The sequence below is a fragment of the Ambystoma mexicanum genome, chromosome 1q, assembly GCF_040938575.1.
Source record: "Ambystoma mexicanum isolate Mex_15411 chromosome 1q, UKY_AmexF1_1, whole genome shotgun sequence".
NCBI classification, from domain to species: Eukaryota; Metazoa; Chordata; class Amphibia; order Caudata; family Ambystomatidae; genus Ambystoma; species Ambystoma mexicanum.
This window is the reverse complement of record NC_090922.1, coordinates 852,413,042-852,431,755: the sequence shown is the minus strand read 5'-3', so window position 1 is coordinate 852,431,755 and position 18,714 is coordinate 852,413,042. Positions and strand designations below refer to the sequence as shown.

Genomic DNA, 18,714 nt, shown 5'->3' with positions numbered 1-18,714 from the left:
TGGGGTGAGTCAAGGTCTGAGGTTCGAGGATGGTGCCCATATAAGGTATAAAAGGGGCTTTGTCCAGTTCCAGAGTGTACCGAATTATTGTATGCATATTCGGCGATCCAAAGAATGTCTTTCCAATTACTCTCAGTCTGATGTAACATACAACGCAGGTATTGTTCGAGAGTCTGGTTGGTCCTCTCCGTTTGACCATCGGTCTGGAGGTGGTGACTGGTCGATAACCTCACATCGATTTGCGCCAATTGACAGCATTGTTTCCAAAAATGTGAAATGAATTGACTGCCCCGGTCAGAGACCAATACGGACGGAAATCCGTGTATGCGAACAATGTTTTCGAGGAACTCCTTGGCCAGGATTGAAGCTGAAGGTAATCCCATTAAAGGAGTAAAGTGGGCCATCTTGGAAAAAAGATCCACAATAACTAGAATGGTGTTAAATCCATTGCATGGAGGTAGATCGGGAATAAAATCTAACGATAAGGTGTGCCATGGTGTCGGCGGAATGTCTAAAGGTTGTAAGAGTCCAGCTGGTTTTTTCTTGTGACTTTTGTTTTGGGCGCAAATGCCACAAGACATCACAAATGATTTAATATCCTTTTGCCAGGTGGGCCACCAGAATTGTCTTTTAATTTTAGCTTCGGTTTTTGCAATACCTGGGTGCCCCTCCATTAGGGTATCATGATAACGGGAAATGACTAGCTCTTTGTAGTTACTTGTGTGGCAGAAATAGCCGTCCTTGGTCCTGAGGCAGATCATTGGTGACAGAGTAGTCCGGGCCTTTCTTTACCCAGTCCTGCAGGGCTGTAGGATCAAAGAGTTGCTGGATCTTTACCTGAATGTCCTCTAGTGTCTGTAGAGTAGTCATGCCAAGAATCCTTTGTTCGGAAATTATAGGTACTGGTTCTGGGTTCACTTCTGCCTCTCCCATCCCAATTCGGGATAAGGCGTCTGCCTTACCATTCTTACAACCTGGTCAATAGGTTATCACGCAATCGAACTCGTCAAAGAACAATGCCCATTGGAGTTGACGTGACGATTGGGCCTTGGTTGTCTTTAAATACAGTAAGTTTCGGTGATCGGTGATCACAGTAATGGTATGCCTGGCACCGAGAAGATAGTGCCACCAAGCCTTGAAGGCGGATTTAATGGCTAATAACTCCTTGTCGGTAACCGCATAGTTTAACTCGGGTGCCGAGAACTTTCTGGACCAAAATGCTACTGGGTGAAGCTGGCCAGTTTCAGGGTCCTTTTGAGACAGGACAGCTCCCATGGCTAGACTGGATGCATCAGTTTCTACTATGTATGGAAGTTCAGGGCGCGGGTGCTTTAATACAGGTGCAGACGTGAATTTCGCTTTCAGCTCTTGAACATTTTCAGGTTCTTCAGTCCACATAAAGCGTTTATTCTTTCGCAAGAGTGCTGTGATGGGATGTACAGCATGTGAAAAATCCGGGATGAATCTGCGGTAGAAATTGGCAAAGCCGAGCATGCTTTGTACTCCTTTAACTGAACTTGGTGATGGCCACTTAAGGATTGTGTCCACCTTTCGTGAGTCCATTCGGACTCCCTTTGGGGTCAGGATAAACCGAAGGAATTCAACTTCTGTGGCATGAAAAACGCATTTTTCCAGCTTTGCATTTAGTTTGTGCTGGCGCAATTTCTCAAGGACTGCTCGGACGTGCTTCACATGGTCAGATTCTGAAGAGGAGTATACTAGAATATCATCGATATATACGACAACACAAACGTCAATGAGTTCACGAAGGACATCGTTCATGAAGTATTGGAAGGCTGCTGGTGCATTGCACAACCCGAAAGGCATCACCTGGTATTCGAATAACCCATACTTAGTGCGGAAAGCAGTCTTCCATTCGTCGCCCTCTTTTACACGTACCAGATGGTATGCCCCCGGAGATCTAATTTAGTGTATATGCAAGCGTCCTTCACTTGGTCTAGTAGTTCAGGGATCAGATGCAATGGGTATCGGTTCTTAACAGTTATCTGGTTCAATGCGCGGTAGTCTATGCACGTTCTGAGGTCACCTTCCTTTTTGGGCACGAAGAACAAAGCTGAAGATGCAGGGGACTTGGATGGGCAAATAAAGCCATTGGCAAGGTACTGGTCTAAGTATTGTCGTAGGTGAAGGTTCTCTGGTTCCGTAAGGGCATAGATCCTGCTACAAGGGGGTTGTGCACCGGGTATGAGATCGAATTGACAATCGTACGATCTGTGAGGAGGTAAGGTGTTTGCCTGCTCTTTTTGGAAGACATCCTGGAATTCTTTGTATTCAGGAGGTAGTTGCATGACTGCTGTGGTTACTGTGGCCAGGCCTGCGTTCAGATTTTTCTTTGGGTAACAGGTTTGTGCACAATCCGGGAAGGTTATTCTCTTCTCTCGCCAATCAGTACAAGGATTATGTGTTTCCAACCAAGGTATCCCCAGTATTATTTGGAACTGTGGGGCTTTGATTAGATCAAACACAATAGTCTCTCGATGTCCACCCTGACCTAATAGTGTCATCTCTGCGGTGGAAGGAGTTACAGGCCCAGAGGCAATTTCAGTTCCATCGACTGTGGTGATGACATCTGAGGTGGTTTTTCGGCAGAGAGGTAGATTCATCCTGGAAGCCAATTCGGAGTCCACATAGTTTCCTATGGCCCCGCTATCAATGTATGCCCTTACTGCGTGCATACGCGATGGCTGCCCTGGATCTACGAGAACCATTGGTATGATGAAATGCAAGGTCTGAGTATCCTTCTTCAAGCTCGGCAAACGGACCTCTACGCTTGTCGGGCGTGGTTGTTTCCCAAGTCTGACTCCATATGGCTTTTATCAGCAGCTCCTACCACCTTCTTGGGTGGTTTTACAGGGCAATCCCGTAGAAAATGCCCAGAAGTTCCACAATATAGACACAATTGCATTTGCCGTCTCCTTTCTCTTTTCTTCTGGGTTAAGGGTCCTTTAACCCCTCCAATTTGCATGGGTTCTGAAGCATCTGCTCCTTTGGGGTTAGCGTGGGTTTTGACCAACACCCGATTCTCAAACTTGGCTCGATTAGCCTTTCTGTTCTGAAGTCTGTGATCTAACTGGACCACTAATTCTATATATTTGGCGCAGTCTTGAGGTGGGTTCACGACTTGAGCCAAGACATCCTTGAGTTCTCCTCGAAGCCCTCGATGAAATAACGTGATTTGTTTTACCTCAGGCCATCCAGTTTCCACTATCAACCTATTGAAGGTCGCGATGTAGGATAGAAGGTCCTGGTTACCCTGTCGTAGGGACAAAAGTTCATTATCCAGGGCCTGTCCTTGGGAGTACCGGGCAAATAGTCTTTCCATGCTCGTTTGAAAGCCCTGAAAATCCTGAAGAATTGGGTCATCCTGAGTAACAAGTGGAATTGACCAATCAGCTGCACTACCGCTGAGATATGACAATACAAAGGCTACCTTGGCTTGATCGTTTGGGAAGGCTCCAGGTCTGCATAAAAAGTGCAAGCGGCATTGGTTCATAAACACGGCGAACCTTTTGGGATCTCCGGCAAAGCGTTCGGGTGGAGCTAATGGAATATTTCCTAGTAGGTTTATTTGCACAGGGTTACTTGATAACACAGGAGCTGGATTCCCCCCGGAACCAGGTAGGGGTGCTTGTCCAGCCTGGCTTTGCAATAGTTGCCTAGCAAGGTCATCAGTTCGCTCCTAAGAGCATTGGTTTCTTGGCGGGCGGAATGCACTGCAGCCCTCAGATCCCCTAGTAATTGGGTCAGTTTCTGAGGTATCCATAACGCCCGGGTGGGAATTTGTAGGTAGTCTTCGCGTTCTGTTACACTCACCTGACTCCCACAGAGGCGTCGATCTGAACTGGACAGCTGCGGTCTCCACCAATGTGACGCATATGGCCGAGATGACGGACTGGACTGGCCCACCTAACCTCGTTTGCTTGGCCCGTAGGAATATTCTTCTGCAAATGGAGAAAGGGAAAAAACCACCCGTGGAGTTGAGGGGAAATCCCCCCACCCCCGTTTTTCTCCCCACTGATCACCTTTGATGTCCCCTCTTATAGTCTCACCTGATGGTTTGAAAAGATGAGCTCTCCATCTTGCATTGAGCGCAGGGGTGCGTAGATTAACCAGTTGCTTCACTGGCTCGGAGGAATTGGTGAGTTCCAGAACAATATTGACTCCGAGATTCCCGGCAAGACGCAGTAAGTATGTAGTTAGTAAGAGTTCAAATGCCTGACTTTCACTCTTGTCCGATTCCTTGCAGGTTGCAGCTTGACCCTAGTGAAGAGTTCCTTGTGGCAAGGATTCTTGGACGGATTTGTATTATCCAACACAGTTCGATAAAATAATGTCAATATGTAACCTGTTGCTTTCTCCCTTATTCAGGCGCTGAGAGAAAGTATGAAGTCTCGGGGAATAATGCCTCCGGTGGTAAAATCTGGTAAGTCTATTGTGGTGAGGAGGGTTCCCCTTGTTAGTCCCTTTTTTTTCACCTTGCTGTCCTTTTGTTTCCCCTTAGGGGCCGGGGTTCGGCGAAGATGCAGTGGAAGCTGCGCCGACCCGTGAAGAGGAATAGTACCCCCGGTGGTAAAATCAGGTAAGTCTATGGGGGGGTAACTAATATTCCTCTGTGTGTTCCCTTGGCTCACCTTGCTGTTCTTGTCTTCTCCTTAGGTGCCGGAGTGCGGTGAAACATGCAGGAGGATGCGGTGAAATGTGAAGATGCTGCGAAGGCCGGTGAGTTCAGCGCGGCGCTGCAGCAGGCGAGGCGACGCGCATAAAATAACTTCTTTCTTCCAGCTCGAAGACCCGATGGATCGGGAATTCAGGTAAGGATCAAAGGTATTGCTCTTGTTCTAACCTTTTCTCCTTCTTTCCCCCTTTTTCTAGGAGCTCCAAACTCGAGGCGGGCGTGGCAGAAGACCGGATGCAGACTTGCAGGCATGGTGAGCGTTACGCTGCTGGATGCAGAATAACGCAAAGCGTGTGCTGCTCTTCGGGCGTGGTTTAAATAGCCTCCAAAGTAGTCCCAGGTAAGTATTCCTCCCCAGCCCCACCCGAGTAAAAAATTAGTCCCTATGTAAAGTAGCCCCTTCCAAGCCTCTTTTGGCTTGGAGCTCTTGCAGCATGGTCTGCATCAGGTAAGTTTGCAGCATGGTCTGCATCAGGTAAGTTTTAATCTATGAGCCTGGCGCCTATGGCGCCAGGACTGACTCTCCATATGAGCCTGGTGCCATTGGCGCCAGGACTGCACCCAAATAGCCCCTAGCAGGGGTTGTTGGGCTTGCTTGGGATGACTTGATGCCTGCTTCCGGGGTTGCTGGGCTTGGTCTGGGTCCCCGGGGGTAGGCATCATGACAGTGGAGCAGTACACCCCAGAGATAGATGGCCAGTCCCCTTGACCAGACTTTGAGGATGATGTTGAGGGAGACCAATCTGTCCAGAGGTTTCAATGGAGGGGGATAAGTGAGAGAACAAACAGGGTGTGAATAACAAGCATAGGGTTCCAGGTTGACTGGTAAGTAGTGTCCTCCATAGATAAAATTGGCAAATGCAATTCACCAGCTTCACAAACAGAAACTTAATTCACGATAGCCCAGTCTTCAAGTAGTCCTATCCATCAGGGTTACTTCCATCCGAGAGGTGCTTTAGAGGTCCTTTCCATCCCACTTGTAATGCAATTTACGATGTGTAGGTAGAAACAGAACACATCCACAATAGAGTTCTAAAAACAAAGACTTTATTTTAAATATCAATTTTGAGAGAGACAAATGTGGATACAATAAAAAGGTGCTTGGAATATGGCCTATAGGATAGAGTGACTGAGAAGGAGATATCTCTATGCAAAATGCAATGAAGAAGGTTTATAAAACCAATTCCAAGTCTTATACTCTAATCTAGTGGGCGAGAGATACAGAGTCCATCCATAATCTAAACAAAATTGCCAGGTCTCATCCCAGGACAGCATTCAGCTAATCACTAATAATGTCAGGATGTGGAGTGCCCTATCACACGTTTTTCATAATGCTTGGTTTCATTTCATGGCTTGAGTCCTGATCCATTCTCTGGTCTTTGTCTAAACTGTGTTCTGGTGCTCATGGTTGTCTGGGTCGGCGTCTGAGACCTTGAAGGATGAGATGATGGCTACCTGGGCAAGACCCTAAGGCTACCATCACTTGTTCAGGGGCATTTAGTAACCATAACTGGTAGTTCTCCCTCATACCTGGGCGCTTACAGATAGGATTTAGGATCAGCTACCTTCAACCAAAATGCTATCATTTCTTATGCATTTTCTGTGGTGGCCTAGCAACACCCACTGGATATCTAGCTTCTCTGCAATCTTTGAATCTCTGCATGCAAGTGATATAAAAGGTTTCTGTTCTAGCAATCTCAAAGCCCAGGTCAGCAGGGTTCCACAGCTATCCTGGCTGCTACCTCTGGTTTCTGTTCAACTGCCAGAGAAAACTCTTTCTTGCTCCCATTTTCTTGCCTTCTTGGATTGGCCACGGAACTCTCTTCTGTCTTCCTTACTCTAGCTCAACTCTCCAGAAACTGTCATCACTCCCTTCTCTAATGCTTTCCTATCGCTCACATACTTTGCCATTTTCTAACCTTTATTATATATCCACTGTTAAGGTGATTGGAAAAGAGATTGCCCTGATTCGTGAGGGTGCTTCCCGAATGACTTGCGATATGTGATTTGTCAATGCCAAAACGTTCACATCCTCCTCATTATCAAGGCCATTCTTGGTGTTTCTCTGCCAGTGTTGCATATATTTGTCTAATGAGAGTTGGACTGCACCCTAGTCCCTGTGGGCCATGGTATTAAATACATTTTCCACAATTTTACAATTAAATTGCGTTGCAATCGTGGTCCACAATTCAGGAGCGAAACCCTCTTCATATTCGTGTGTTAGACCCTCACTAGTGACACTACGCTGAGAATTAGTGTTCACCCCACTAACATTTCCTGACTGACAATGGATTTCCACAGAGCCCTGGAGTTCATGTTGGAGCATGTACCCCTGCTGTGTGCTTATCCCATCCTCCCGACCATGCATGAACCGCAGAAGGGGTTGCAGATGTGGCACAATCACATATCATTGGTGTAAATGGTAAATCCTTGTTTAATCATCTACCCAACTGCTTTTGTTGGCAACAGATACCTCTTCTGTTAATGTAGTGATATGAGATGTAATCCCTTTCCTGGCTCTTGGTGTAGAGTGTGGTGGAAATGAGGCTTTGGCACCTGCTCGCCATATGATCCTGCATCAAAGGGCACCATGGGTAAAATCTCCTGGCCCACCACTCTGGGATTTTCACTGTGCGCGGAAACACACCCCTAACCCTTGTAGAGTCCCCAAGCCTGAAGATGGAAAATAGAAAGAAAGTATAGAAGGAGAACAAAGGCTGGCAAGAGGTTGTCAGAAGGGAAAGAGAAATGAGGCAGAGCAGACAGAAGAGGTGAGAAGTACAGATGCAGGAGTACAGTGGTGGCGAATGGAACATCTAGTAAACTAGACAAATGAGTCAAAGATGCAAAGGAAGCAGGAGGGTCCATCAAGGGAGATGTGGAAAACAAAAAGCGGTATCTTGAAGGAAATATCAGGAGGGTAAAGGAGGAATACTGTGGGAACGTGATTTGAGAGGATCACAAAAAGGATGTGTCGAAAGAACACCAGAGAGTAGGAGGAGAATAAGGAAAAGAGAAGTAACAGAGATGAGAGAATGTTAACAAGAGAGACAAGCACACTACACATCTGGGGAAGGATAGTTAGGAAGGGTGGAGGTATGAAAATGTGCTGGGGTATTAAGAATACAAAGGAGGAGTGAAGAGAGTCAAGAGAAGAAGACAAGAAGGGTAGGATTGAAACCTTTAGGCACAACATTGTTGAAACTTGTTAAAGAAGTAGTCAGGTACATGGTGCTGGGAAACATAGCCATGGCACCACGATGATCAGAAGGAAAGAGTGCCTGGGCCCAGCATTCAGCTACGCATATCTGAATGACTGTCTAGTGAATGGTTGGGGCATAGTGCCATGTTATCACACCATTGTCAAACCAGCAGGGAAACTCAACCATCAGCCTCCATAGAAGGAGCTTTGAGGTGTAACTTGCATCTTCCCAGTCATAGATTCTGCTATTATCCTAGACGGTTTCACATGTGTTCACTGAGGCTATTTGACATGTGGGCATTTTCACTGTGATGGTTTCACTGTGATGTTTTTGCTGATTTTATATTTAAAGGGGAGGTCACCCCAACCCATTATCTAACCCATCCTAGCCACCTCACCCTGCCACGCACCACCCCAAATCCCCTACCCCAAACTCTTAATACATATATTTTTGTTTACGTCGCCAAAACCGCAGCAGTGAAAACACCACAATGAAAATGCCCATGTTTAAACTAGCCATGGTGAAAACACTGTAAGTGTCTTAGGCTAGTTTACAGGCATATGCGGCCCCAAGACCATGCTCAACCGTCTCTGTGATAACGTGGGTATCACCGAACAGGCCCTGGTTTGGCTGACTTCTTTCCTCTCTGATTGACCCTTCCATGTCCAACTTGGGTCCTTTCTCTCCTCTATCTCTATCTCTACCTGTGGTATTCCCCAGGGGTCTAACCTCTCTCCCTGGCTTTTCAACCAATACCTGGCACTTCTTGCACACATTGCCGCTCTCTGCCCCAACTTTCAGTGCTATGCAGATGACACTCAGCTCATTTTCAGGCTCCCTTCAGCCACCTCTTCTCCTTCTCTCCTCTCTGACTGTCTGTCTGCTATCCAGGAATGGTGTGCCACCAATGATCTCTGCCATAATGCCAGTAAGACTGAGATTCTCCTCATCGGCACACCTGCTCCCTCCTTTCCTGTCACTCTCTGGCTGGCCTCTCTTGGCCCTCTTCCTGCTCCCACCTGTGAGGCTAAAAACCTTGGGGTCATCTTCGACTCCACACTCTCCTTCTCTCCTCACATCTCTGACGTCTCTATGAAGTGACACTACCAGCTGCACCTCCTCAGAGGTATTCTTCCTTTCCTCTCCTTCCCCCGAGAAGCTCGCTGTCTCCAGAGCTCCGGTTCTCTCTAGGCTGGACTACTGCAACAGCCTCTTTCTCAATCTGCCTGCCCTACTCTCCGCCCTCTGCAACTCATCCAAAACAGGACTGCAAGACTTGCCCTTGGCTTCAAGCCCAGGGATCGTATCCCTGCAGGACTAAAATCTGTGCACTGGCTCCCAGTGGCGGCGAGTATTAAGTTCAATATCCTCTGCATTGTCCACAAGGCCTTCTGGGGCCTGGGGCCACAATACTCTCTCTTCCTAAATATCTTCCTTCTCGAGCTCTTTGCTCATCCGCCTCCAACTCCTTCAGGATCAGTCGCTTCTCCAAGCAACGTGTTGGTGGTAGATCTCTTTCTTCAGCTGGGGCCTCCCTCTGGAACAGCCTCCCTGCCTCTCTGAAAACTGAGGAGAACCATCTCCAGTTCCGGAAACACCTCAAGACTTCTCCCTTTGCTTCTGCTTTCTCTCCTCCTCTCCCCTGCTGAACTCCTGGCTGAAACTGAAACTGCACTGGTCACCTGGCTACCCTCTGTTCTCAGACCCAGGTCCCCTCCCCGCCAGTTGCACACCTGCACTGCCCCCCTGGCATCCCTTGCACTCTGGGGCTGTTTCTGTATCCCTACAGCCCCCTACGAGCACTCGACACCTGATGTCTGCACTTAGCTTTGCACCTGCCACCAGCTGGCCGCTCTTCTTATTTATTGTTCTTAATTATTTTTCTTATTTATTTACTGTTTATCCTATGTACTGCACTTTCACACTTAAGGAGAGGTCCAGCTAATTTCAGGGCACACAATTTTAGCTGGCCCGAGCAGAATAATTCCAATACCTTCTTTCATTTGTTGTTGAATGAGAGCACTAGGCAATGGGGAATTTGTCTGGGGGCTATCTTTTTTTTCTTTAAATTCAGTTTTAAAAGTACCTTGAATAATCCTTTACATACATATACTCTAACTTACATGTCTTTGTGGCCTTGATCACATTCGGCTTTGTGAAAGACGTTTCTCCTTGCAAAGGATGAATGGAATTACAGTGTTTGAATGTTTGTAAAATATAGGTGGAAGGTACTGCATTTATTTCTAAATGTGCATGTATGGACCTGGGTTCTGTGGCACTTGTTAGAATTGATTTTCTATACTCTTGCCTGGTGGACAGATGTATGGAAGGCCAACCTATATTGTGACAGGGACAACTCTGGGGAGCTGTAGACAAACCAGTTCAGGTAGCAGTGACAGGCGGTCTAGGCTAAGTTCTTCAGAGGTGGTGAGCTTGTAAAGGGTCCACAATTAGTTCACACAATGGGAATCACAGATTACACTTAGACAGGATGTATACAAATACAATTATTATTTATTGGCCAAAACACACTATAGAAAAGTGACTACTGGCAATTAGTTATCACACAACACTAGCAAAATAGATACATATATACATTCACTTATCAGAGGGCATAATGAAGATTACCCAGGCTAATTGCGCTGGTAGTCTTGATTCTATTAAAGACTCGGAGGCAAGCATTATGCTTAACTCTGTAATACCGCTTCAAATAGCAGCCACCTTTCAAAATACAATCTATTCATTTTTTTTTTTTTTAACATCTCGGAAAAAACATCAAAAACTTCAACAGAAAAACAAAAATCAAATCAGAAACTACCCAGACCTGGGACTACCACTACCCATAAGTCCCCTGTGTCCTGGTAGTTTCCCAATGTCCCAGACTTGGCAGGACAAAGGAAGAAGGTCCCACCAAAAGTCGCAGTCCTCGATTTGCCGGGGTTGCAGGTTCTAGCTGATCTCCGGTTGGTTTCTTTCATTGCTGCAAGGGCTCTCAATTGAAGAATGCAGCAAAACTCGATGCAGTACCTCTCTCAGGACTGGACTCGGGTCAGGTAAGCAATTTCTGATGGTGGTCACCGCGGCACGGTGATGCAAAGGGACTCAACTGCCGCAGTCAGACTTTCCCTCCTATCTCGGCTCCCCTTGTAGCTAAGACGCCAAATTCTCAGAGGTGAGCCTTGTAGGGTCACCTCAAGATAACCAAAGTTCCAGGTCAAAACTTAGAACAGTGATGTCGGCAGCACGGTAGCTCAAATTCGGAGATGGTCAGCCACAGGACGGTCCCGGGACACTTCCGAAGGCTCTTTGTTGTAGGGTACCGAGCAGACATCAGTAATGGATGTTGCCTCCACTCCCAGAGTCGAAGCTCCTTCGCGGGACTGCTAAAGATCTTCAGCAAGACAGGGCTCCTCCAGGACAGCAGCAGAAGTTGGTAGCCAGGCCTCCTACAGACGAGTCTCTGTTTTCTTTGCATGTCTCACAGCTGGATAGGATTCTTTGCTCCTTCAGGATCTCTGAGGAATTGCTGCAGGAGTCCTCTTCCTATCCTAAAAGCCAGGTAAGAGCAACTGGCATCACTAGCCAATGACAGGACTAGCCCACACACACACCCAAGCAGTGGTCCAATCAGAACCGCTGGTGGGAACATTCATGCATACCACTCAGGCACACTGAAACCAGTTTGTGGGTTGGGACCAGACAGTCTCAGCTTCATCCTGCCAGCAAACACACACAGCCCTCCAGTAGCCCGCCAAAAGCTTCTGCTTTCCTGGGCACTGGGTGTCCTTATAAGGATTTTCCTGGCCTCACAGGCCAGGAAGAACGCTAAAGTACAAGATGGCAAAAGGACAGGTGAAAAAACATGTGGCACGGCCATGTTTGGACACTAGCCACAGTTAGTAGCCAGACGCGGTAAAGCTTAAACGAAAAGTCAAGAAAAGTGGGGAAAAGTCACTGCTGCCACCAGCTTATCCTTTTTGCACACCTAGAGTAACCAAAACTCCTGTTAGTCTAGGGCAAAATAAAAATGTACCCCATTGTACTACAGTGTAAGCTACTTTGTACAATGGTAAAAGTTACCACAAGTGATACAAAAGTAACCAAAAGTAGTAACACAGTAACACAACTAAGGGAAACAATGGACCTCATTATAACTGGTCCTGTCTGGTAACAACGGTCTCCGTAAGCCTACCAGCACCGTTGTTACTGGACCGGCACAGTACATCTCTGCGGACGGGTCCCGTCCCACCCGCCAGGGTCAAATCTGCTGGGCAGGACAGCACTCGCTTGCAGAGTTCACAGGAGCATCAGCATCATTAACGGTGCCAATGCTCGCGTGTCCCCATTCCCTATCGGACCCCATGGGAATGGCGATGGGGACTAACAAAATTACTGGTGCCTGACTTTCCTTGCCACCGGACTTGGAATAGCCCGGATGCACCGGGAAGTCAGGTGTCAGTAATTCATTATGGGTCCAGTGGCTACCTGCCGGTTTTACCGGCACGGCTACTGCCGTACCCATAATGAGGCCCAATGTTTCCCAGTACTGACAGCCTGAAGGACATGTCAGTTTCCCCATAACATATGAGCAAATACCATTGTAGTGAAGCTTAAGGCTTCACTGCACTGCAAAAAGAGCAGGTCAGAATCAAAAATAAAAGCAAAAAGTTAGGGGGTTCTATAAAAATGGAAGGAAAGGTGCAGTGAAGAGAAATCTTTCTTAACAGCACTGTGAGGTGGCAGCTAAGACAAAGTAAAAACAGTTGTTAGTTGCCTGTTCATCTACCATTATCTTTTTTCGCACAGCAGGAGTAATTGACCATGCCTGATAATACTTCCACTGGAGCAGCATGCACTAGTCATTGATGATGTTGGGGACCTCATTAAATACCCTCACTTCACTTGGGCCTTTATTGTGTTGACCAGACTGTTAGAGCGTGGAATTTTGCATTCTGGTGGGCAATAAGACTATAAAATAAAATGTAAGAAATAAGCCATGTATGTGAACCTCTATCATGCTTTTTGGATTTATATTGGAACATTTATAGTGTTCATTTGATACTCTAAAGTGACTGACACGTTTCATACGACTAAATTATATTATGCTTTGCCCTACAGGATCATGTATAGCATCATCAAATGAAATGGATAAGAAAAACATAATTCTTCAAAGAGAAAACACTGAAATCAAAAATAAGGAAGTTGTTGAGTTTGCATGTAAATCAGGATACTACAGAGATGCAAATCGAGAAATGAAATCAACATGCAATAATGGAAAACTAAATTATCCAGAATGTGGCACCAGTAAGTAGTCTATATAAAAATGTTGTTCTGATCAATAGCAAATATGTCTTTTAAAAATGCTTGTAAATATCTTGTATGCGCACAACAGCATAAGAACAAATAAACTTAGAGGAATTATTAAATGACATAGAAATAAGTAAGATATGAAAACATTCCCAAACTATACAACTACACAAATTAACTGTCACAGTGATCATCAGCTTTTTATGTTACTGAGAAACATAACCATCTTTTCTATTGTCCACCATTAATTTTAACACGGAATTGTATATTGTTCAGTTTTCATAATACACTTATTTTGCCAATTATGTATACTAATGGCATGATCTTCCTTAACAATAGCCATCAAAGTTGTTGGAACATCTATTCCCAGAATATTTTAAACTACTGGAAAATCCTGTGAACATAAGCTAATGCGCGTAATGAAGAAATTTGTAGAGTGTAAATATATTATGTGGTGTATTTTAAAGTAATTTATGTTAATAGAATGATCTTGCCCCTTTTATGTGGAGGAGTAGTAACCTCAAAAGAAATCTCACAGAATCCGTTGAAAGTTCACATAGTGGATACGACCAATTGTTGTATCTGCTCCTCATTTTCTTGGATGCCACCTACAGGTTTTGGACTCAAATATATAATGTTGAGGGATGTCAGAGTAATAAATTCACGTACATCATGATTCGAAGTAGGCATGCGATCATAAAATAAAGTAAATCAAAGTCAAATAATATTGAAAATGTACATGAAGAATATTATTGATATAATAATACATACCAAGAAATATTACAGTGAATAATAGATAACTACATTGAAAAAAGGCACTTTATTTCGTTAGAGAAATAGTACTTAGTCAAATGAATTTCTGTTAATATGTTTTTTTGAAATGTATATATTTTCTTAGTGTATGCAACTTGCAGTATGCTGTAAAGTGGTATCCCAGTCTTGGGTGTTTTCTGCAGCTAATTGTGTGTTATAATTGTTGAAATACACATTTTGATCGCCTGGAAGATGAGCTTTAAGTCTTATTGTTTTATGCGGAAGACAACAGCTCCCACTAGCAGTGATAACAGGTGAAGCGGGAGGACGGCTTTGAACAAACACACATCTGGCTTTTTACACATTTACAGTACGTAAAGAAAGTAATTTTCAGAGTGTGATTATATTTTGTGGTATATTCCTGACCTGACCCATTGTGCCAATGGGACAGGGCTGCTCTCTCCCCCGGCATTTGGAGCCATGCCACGGGTGCTCTCTGCTCTGGTGCTCGCTCACCCAGCCCTCCTGCTCCTCACTCCTCTTTTCCTGACCTGACATGACCCATTGCAATGGTGTGACAGGGCTGCTCTCTCCCTCAGCATTTGGAGTTGCGGTCCCACTTTCACCTCAACGTCAATTGGAATCCCCGCGGAAACAGAGCCCACAGAACTACACCTCCCAGCATTCTGTGCATTTGGGCAGTCTCCTAGGTTTTCATTAATCCAGTAGGATCACTACATATTTCCATAGGCAAGAGCTTACACTTGCGGTGACAACAGGTGAAGTGCAGCTACGGACAAACATACATCTGGCCTTTTATTATATAGTATATGATATTGAGCAGTTTGCCAAATTATGGGTTGTGGTACCCAGTTGATAAACAGACTAAGAGTTATCCCAGGGCCATAATATGTAAGTTTTGACCATGTGCAAAAGGATGCAGCTAATTAATATTACCAGTTTTGTACCTTGTGTAATAGGGGATTGAGCAAAATGGTTTTGCCCCAATCCATATTTATGCAATAAGCCCTGAGCTGGGGGTTAGGGGGATTACCGCTTCAGGTAATGCCCCGGGGCCCATAGTTACAGGCCTGAGCGAAATTAACGCAGGCCACGGGGCAGTAACTGAAGTGGTAATGCCCCCCCAGCAAGGGGCTTATTGCTAATAGTACCCCGGCCCAATGGACTGGGTACTAATATATTCTTTGAAGAAGATGTCAAATGCTGTTTGCGTTTCACAACTGAAAAAAAGGAAATGGCTGCCATAGAACGGGAAGAAGGTGCTACACGTAGTTCCTTCTCCCTTTCCAATTCAAAATTGAAAAAGAAATAAACAAACAAGATGGCCGCCATGGATCGGGGAGAAGGGACTCCACATAGTCTCTTCTCCCTTTCCATGGCAGCCATTGCCGGGTCAGAGACGTGCCAGGAAAACTAGTATTCCTGGCACAGAAGGACAGAAGGGCAGATAAGTGGAGGAGGGTGTGGAAAAGGGGAGTGAGGGTGGGGGGAGGATAACAGGGAAGGGGATGTGGAGGAGTGCACACTTACCTGTGATCCAGCGAGGGAAGTTGGCAGCCTTCATCTTTGAGGAGGCTATACTGTGTGGTAAAGCCCCCGCACAAGCCTCCTCATTGGCTGGGAGACCTAAGCCACACCCCACTGGTTACTAATACCTGAAAATGTTCCAGGGGACAAAAAGCAGTTTAAAAATAATAATAATGATGTTTTTAGAAAATGTTTGGAGTGCCTATTATATATGAAATAGTGTATAGTGACGGGATTTGAATCCTAGGAATTGTGTATTTTTAAAGACATTCCAGAGTTGTTCAGCTTCTGTTTCTCAGACTCAGACATCTCCCATTTTTCATCTTGATAAGATGTGTTTAAAGTTATTAGGAATAAGGGGTTCTATCATAATGTGTTCAAATAAAACAAAGTGTGATTCAGTGAGTTGAAGAAAAAGGAGCACAACCTACACAGCATGACTTTTTAATGTTCAGAGTGCAGAATATTGATGAGAATGTAACTTTGAAATGGAAAATGCGTATTAGAATTTCATACAAAATCAATTTTGTGCAATAATAGAAATCACCAAACCATTTGCTGTTATCTGTTATATCCATAAACGCTTCAGCATATTAAAATACATTTTAAACGTTGCGCCAACTGGACAGTGCACATAGTAAGCATGTGTTTGGTAAGTCAAGAAATGTTATCTTCCATTAAAGTATCATTCATAGTTGACTGTTTTATGAGATATTATTTCAAATAAATCAGATATGCAACAAACAAAACAAACAAAAAACATTATAGTAAGAAAAACACAATAAATTAAGCTAAAATCCTCCCTTTTAATTCACAATATAGTCCAGACATTTTTACTGTCCGCTGACTTTGGTAGCATAAAAGGGGTGGTAGCTCATGTTTTATGATGGTGTAATGTGAGTGGGAAGTGTTAACTCTGTGAGAAATGGCTGAAACACTAGCTATGCAAGCTACACTTTCTGTCTCATATTTTGTGTGGCAAAGAAAGGGGTGGGGGCAAATAATTATTACTGTCACCTTTTTGTTTTCTTTGCTGTACAAATGCTCTACAATTTCCATCAGCATACAATGGAATGTTAATGAAAATGTTAGAGATTCTTATAGCGTTTTACTACTTTAAGCATACATATAAAGTAGATGAAGTCTATAAAAGTTTTTTTTCTAATTCTACTTTTAAACTTGAGGCTTTTTTTTGGGAGGGAAGGGGCACCAACAACCATAAGGTGGACAAAGGAAGATGTAGGGCCTGCAAAAAAAAAGCGTGAGTTATGGCTACATAGCATAGTTTTTTTATTTTACCTTGGAAACCTATAACAGCGTTTTTACTCTGAATTTGATAGGTTTTTATTAGTACAACTTAACCATAATGTACCTTCAACTTAAGTGTTTTTCACTGATAATATATAAATATAATATATATTCACTGAAAAAACCTTAGTTAAGGTGCAGTTAAGTTGTGCAGATTTAACTCCACAAAACCCTTGAAATTCAGCGGATGGGGGAAGTCATGAGCAGCTTAACTTGCCACGCTCCCTTCGATGTCCACCATAATGCCATTTTGTATGTCATTGTGAATTCCTTCTCTTTTAAAATGTATGTGCTCATGGGCTTTGCAACAGTTAAGCAGGTCATGACTTCCCACATCCGCAGAATTTCAAGGATTTTGTTGCGTTAAATCTGTATAACTTAACTACCTTTTAACAAATGTTTTTTCAGTGAATTTCAAGGGTTTTATTATAGCACAATTTATTTACAAACCATTAGCCATGGCCTTCGGCTGTGTCCACTGTACATGTTCCCCCAATATGTTTCTTTTGGACCCACAAGGTAGCCATGGCCTTTGGCTGTAGCCACTGTACATGTCTTTCGGGACGACTAGCCAGGGCCTTTGGCCACACCACTAGGTTTCTTTTAGTCACACTCGCCATGGCCTATGGCCATGGCCAGTGGCCACAGTCTTTCGCTGTGGTCCCGTGAAATGTTGCGTCGATAGGTTTCATTGGGGTCCACTAGCCATGGCCTTTTACTATGTCCACTTTCCATACTGCACCATTTGTTTCCTTAAAGTAACCCAGTAGCCATAGTCTGCATCCACGCCCATTAACCCCCACCTCACTGTAGCTGTAACATTCCACTTGTTTTTGTATTGATGACATTTAAAAAAAATATATATTTTTTTTAAATAAACGTTTTCCCATAACCTTGGTTAGTATAACCCTGATAATAGTAATGTACTACAAATAACCATGGGTATTCATGAAATAGTCTGGGTATTCATGAAATAACCACCGTTATTCATGTGATGCTTTTTCATTCCTGATCCTGTTTTCTACTATAACGAAATTGCGAAAATAACCCTGGTTATGAGAAAATGTTGAGCTCTTTAGTTGGTCCCCTAAATTTCAGTGTTCTCATTTCCGCCTTTGCCCTCACCTATAGCCTGATGCCATTTCATCCTTTTTCCTCCTCCAAATGGCATTTTTCCCACTTTTTGTTTTCGGCAAACCCTTTTATCTCTTGCTTTGAGAAAAAAATAAAATGGCAGCTTTTTAATTTCTGAAAAAGCCTTTCTGCTGCTAAGAACCATGGAAGATATACCTATAATTTTGGGTCACGGGGCACCCCCTTCTCTGCAAAATGTTTTAACAGCCACTGGATGGAATGACCCCAGACCTCTCCCGTAAAAATTGAGTTAATGCTTCATGCCCAAGTTGTTTCTTATTTGATCCAATTCCATCCAGCGTTTTTTGCTGTGCAATATGCCAACATTTTGACCTTTTCTCTATGGGTAAATTGATGGGAGTAGGCCGAAAACAGTTTTTTTTGCTTTCTTAATAACCTTTTCATTTTTTAACAAATCTTTCCCAAAATGTCCAGTCTGGCGGTGGGGGAGCGGTTGGTGCAGGTTTTTTGTTTCTTCAAAATATCACCCAAATCGGTCATGCAAGTCCAATGTTATTAGAAAATAATTTTTCAGGTTTCCTATGGAACTTGATACTCAACTATAGCGCGGCCACCGCTGTACTATAATAAAGCCATCTTCATCCTATGTATCCCTTTATCCCTTCACTGAAGGAGCATAACCGCTGTCATTAGACTAATAACTCATTCAATATTACAATGTGTTTAATAAAGTATATACTTTCATAAAACTCTGCATTTACATTCATTGCGGAAATTATGAAAGTAATCAGTCATTTGTTCATC

General features: G+C 44.2%; 1 protein-coding gene across 4 annotated transcripts in view; it reads left to right on the top strand.

Moving 5' to 3' along the window:
* The window catches only part of LOC138538055 (complement factor H-like), a 981,558-nt gene that overhangs the window by 786,546 nt on the left and 176,298 nt on the right, over positions 1 to 18,714 (top strand). For all 4 annotated transcript variants that reach the window (XM_069641504.1, XM_069641501.1, XM_069641502.1 and 1 more), the window contains exon 19: positions 13,018 to 13,203. In XM_069641504.1, coding sequence (XP_069497605.1) covers positions 13,018 to 13,203 — 186 coding nt within the window. The remainder of the gene's footprint in view (positions 1 to 13,017; positions 13,204 to 18,714) is intronic.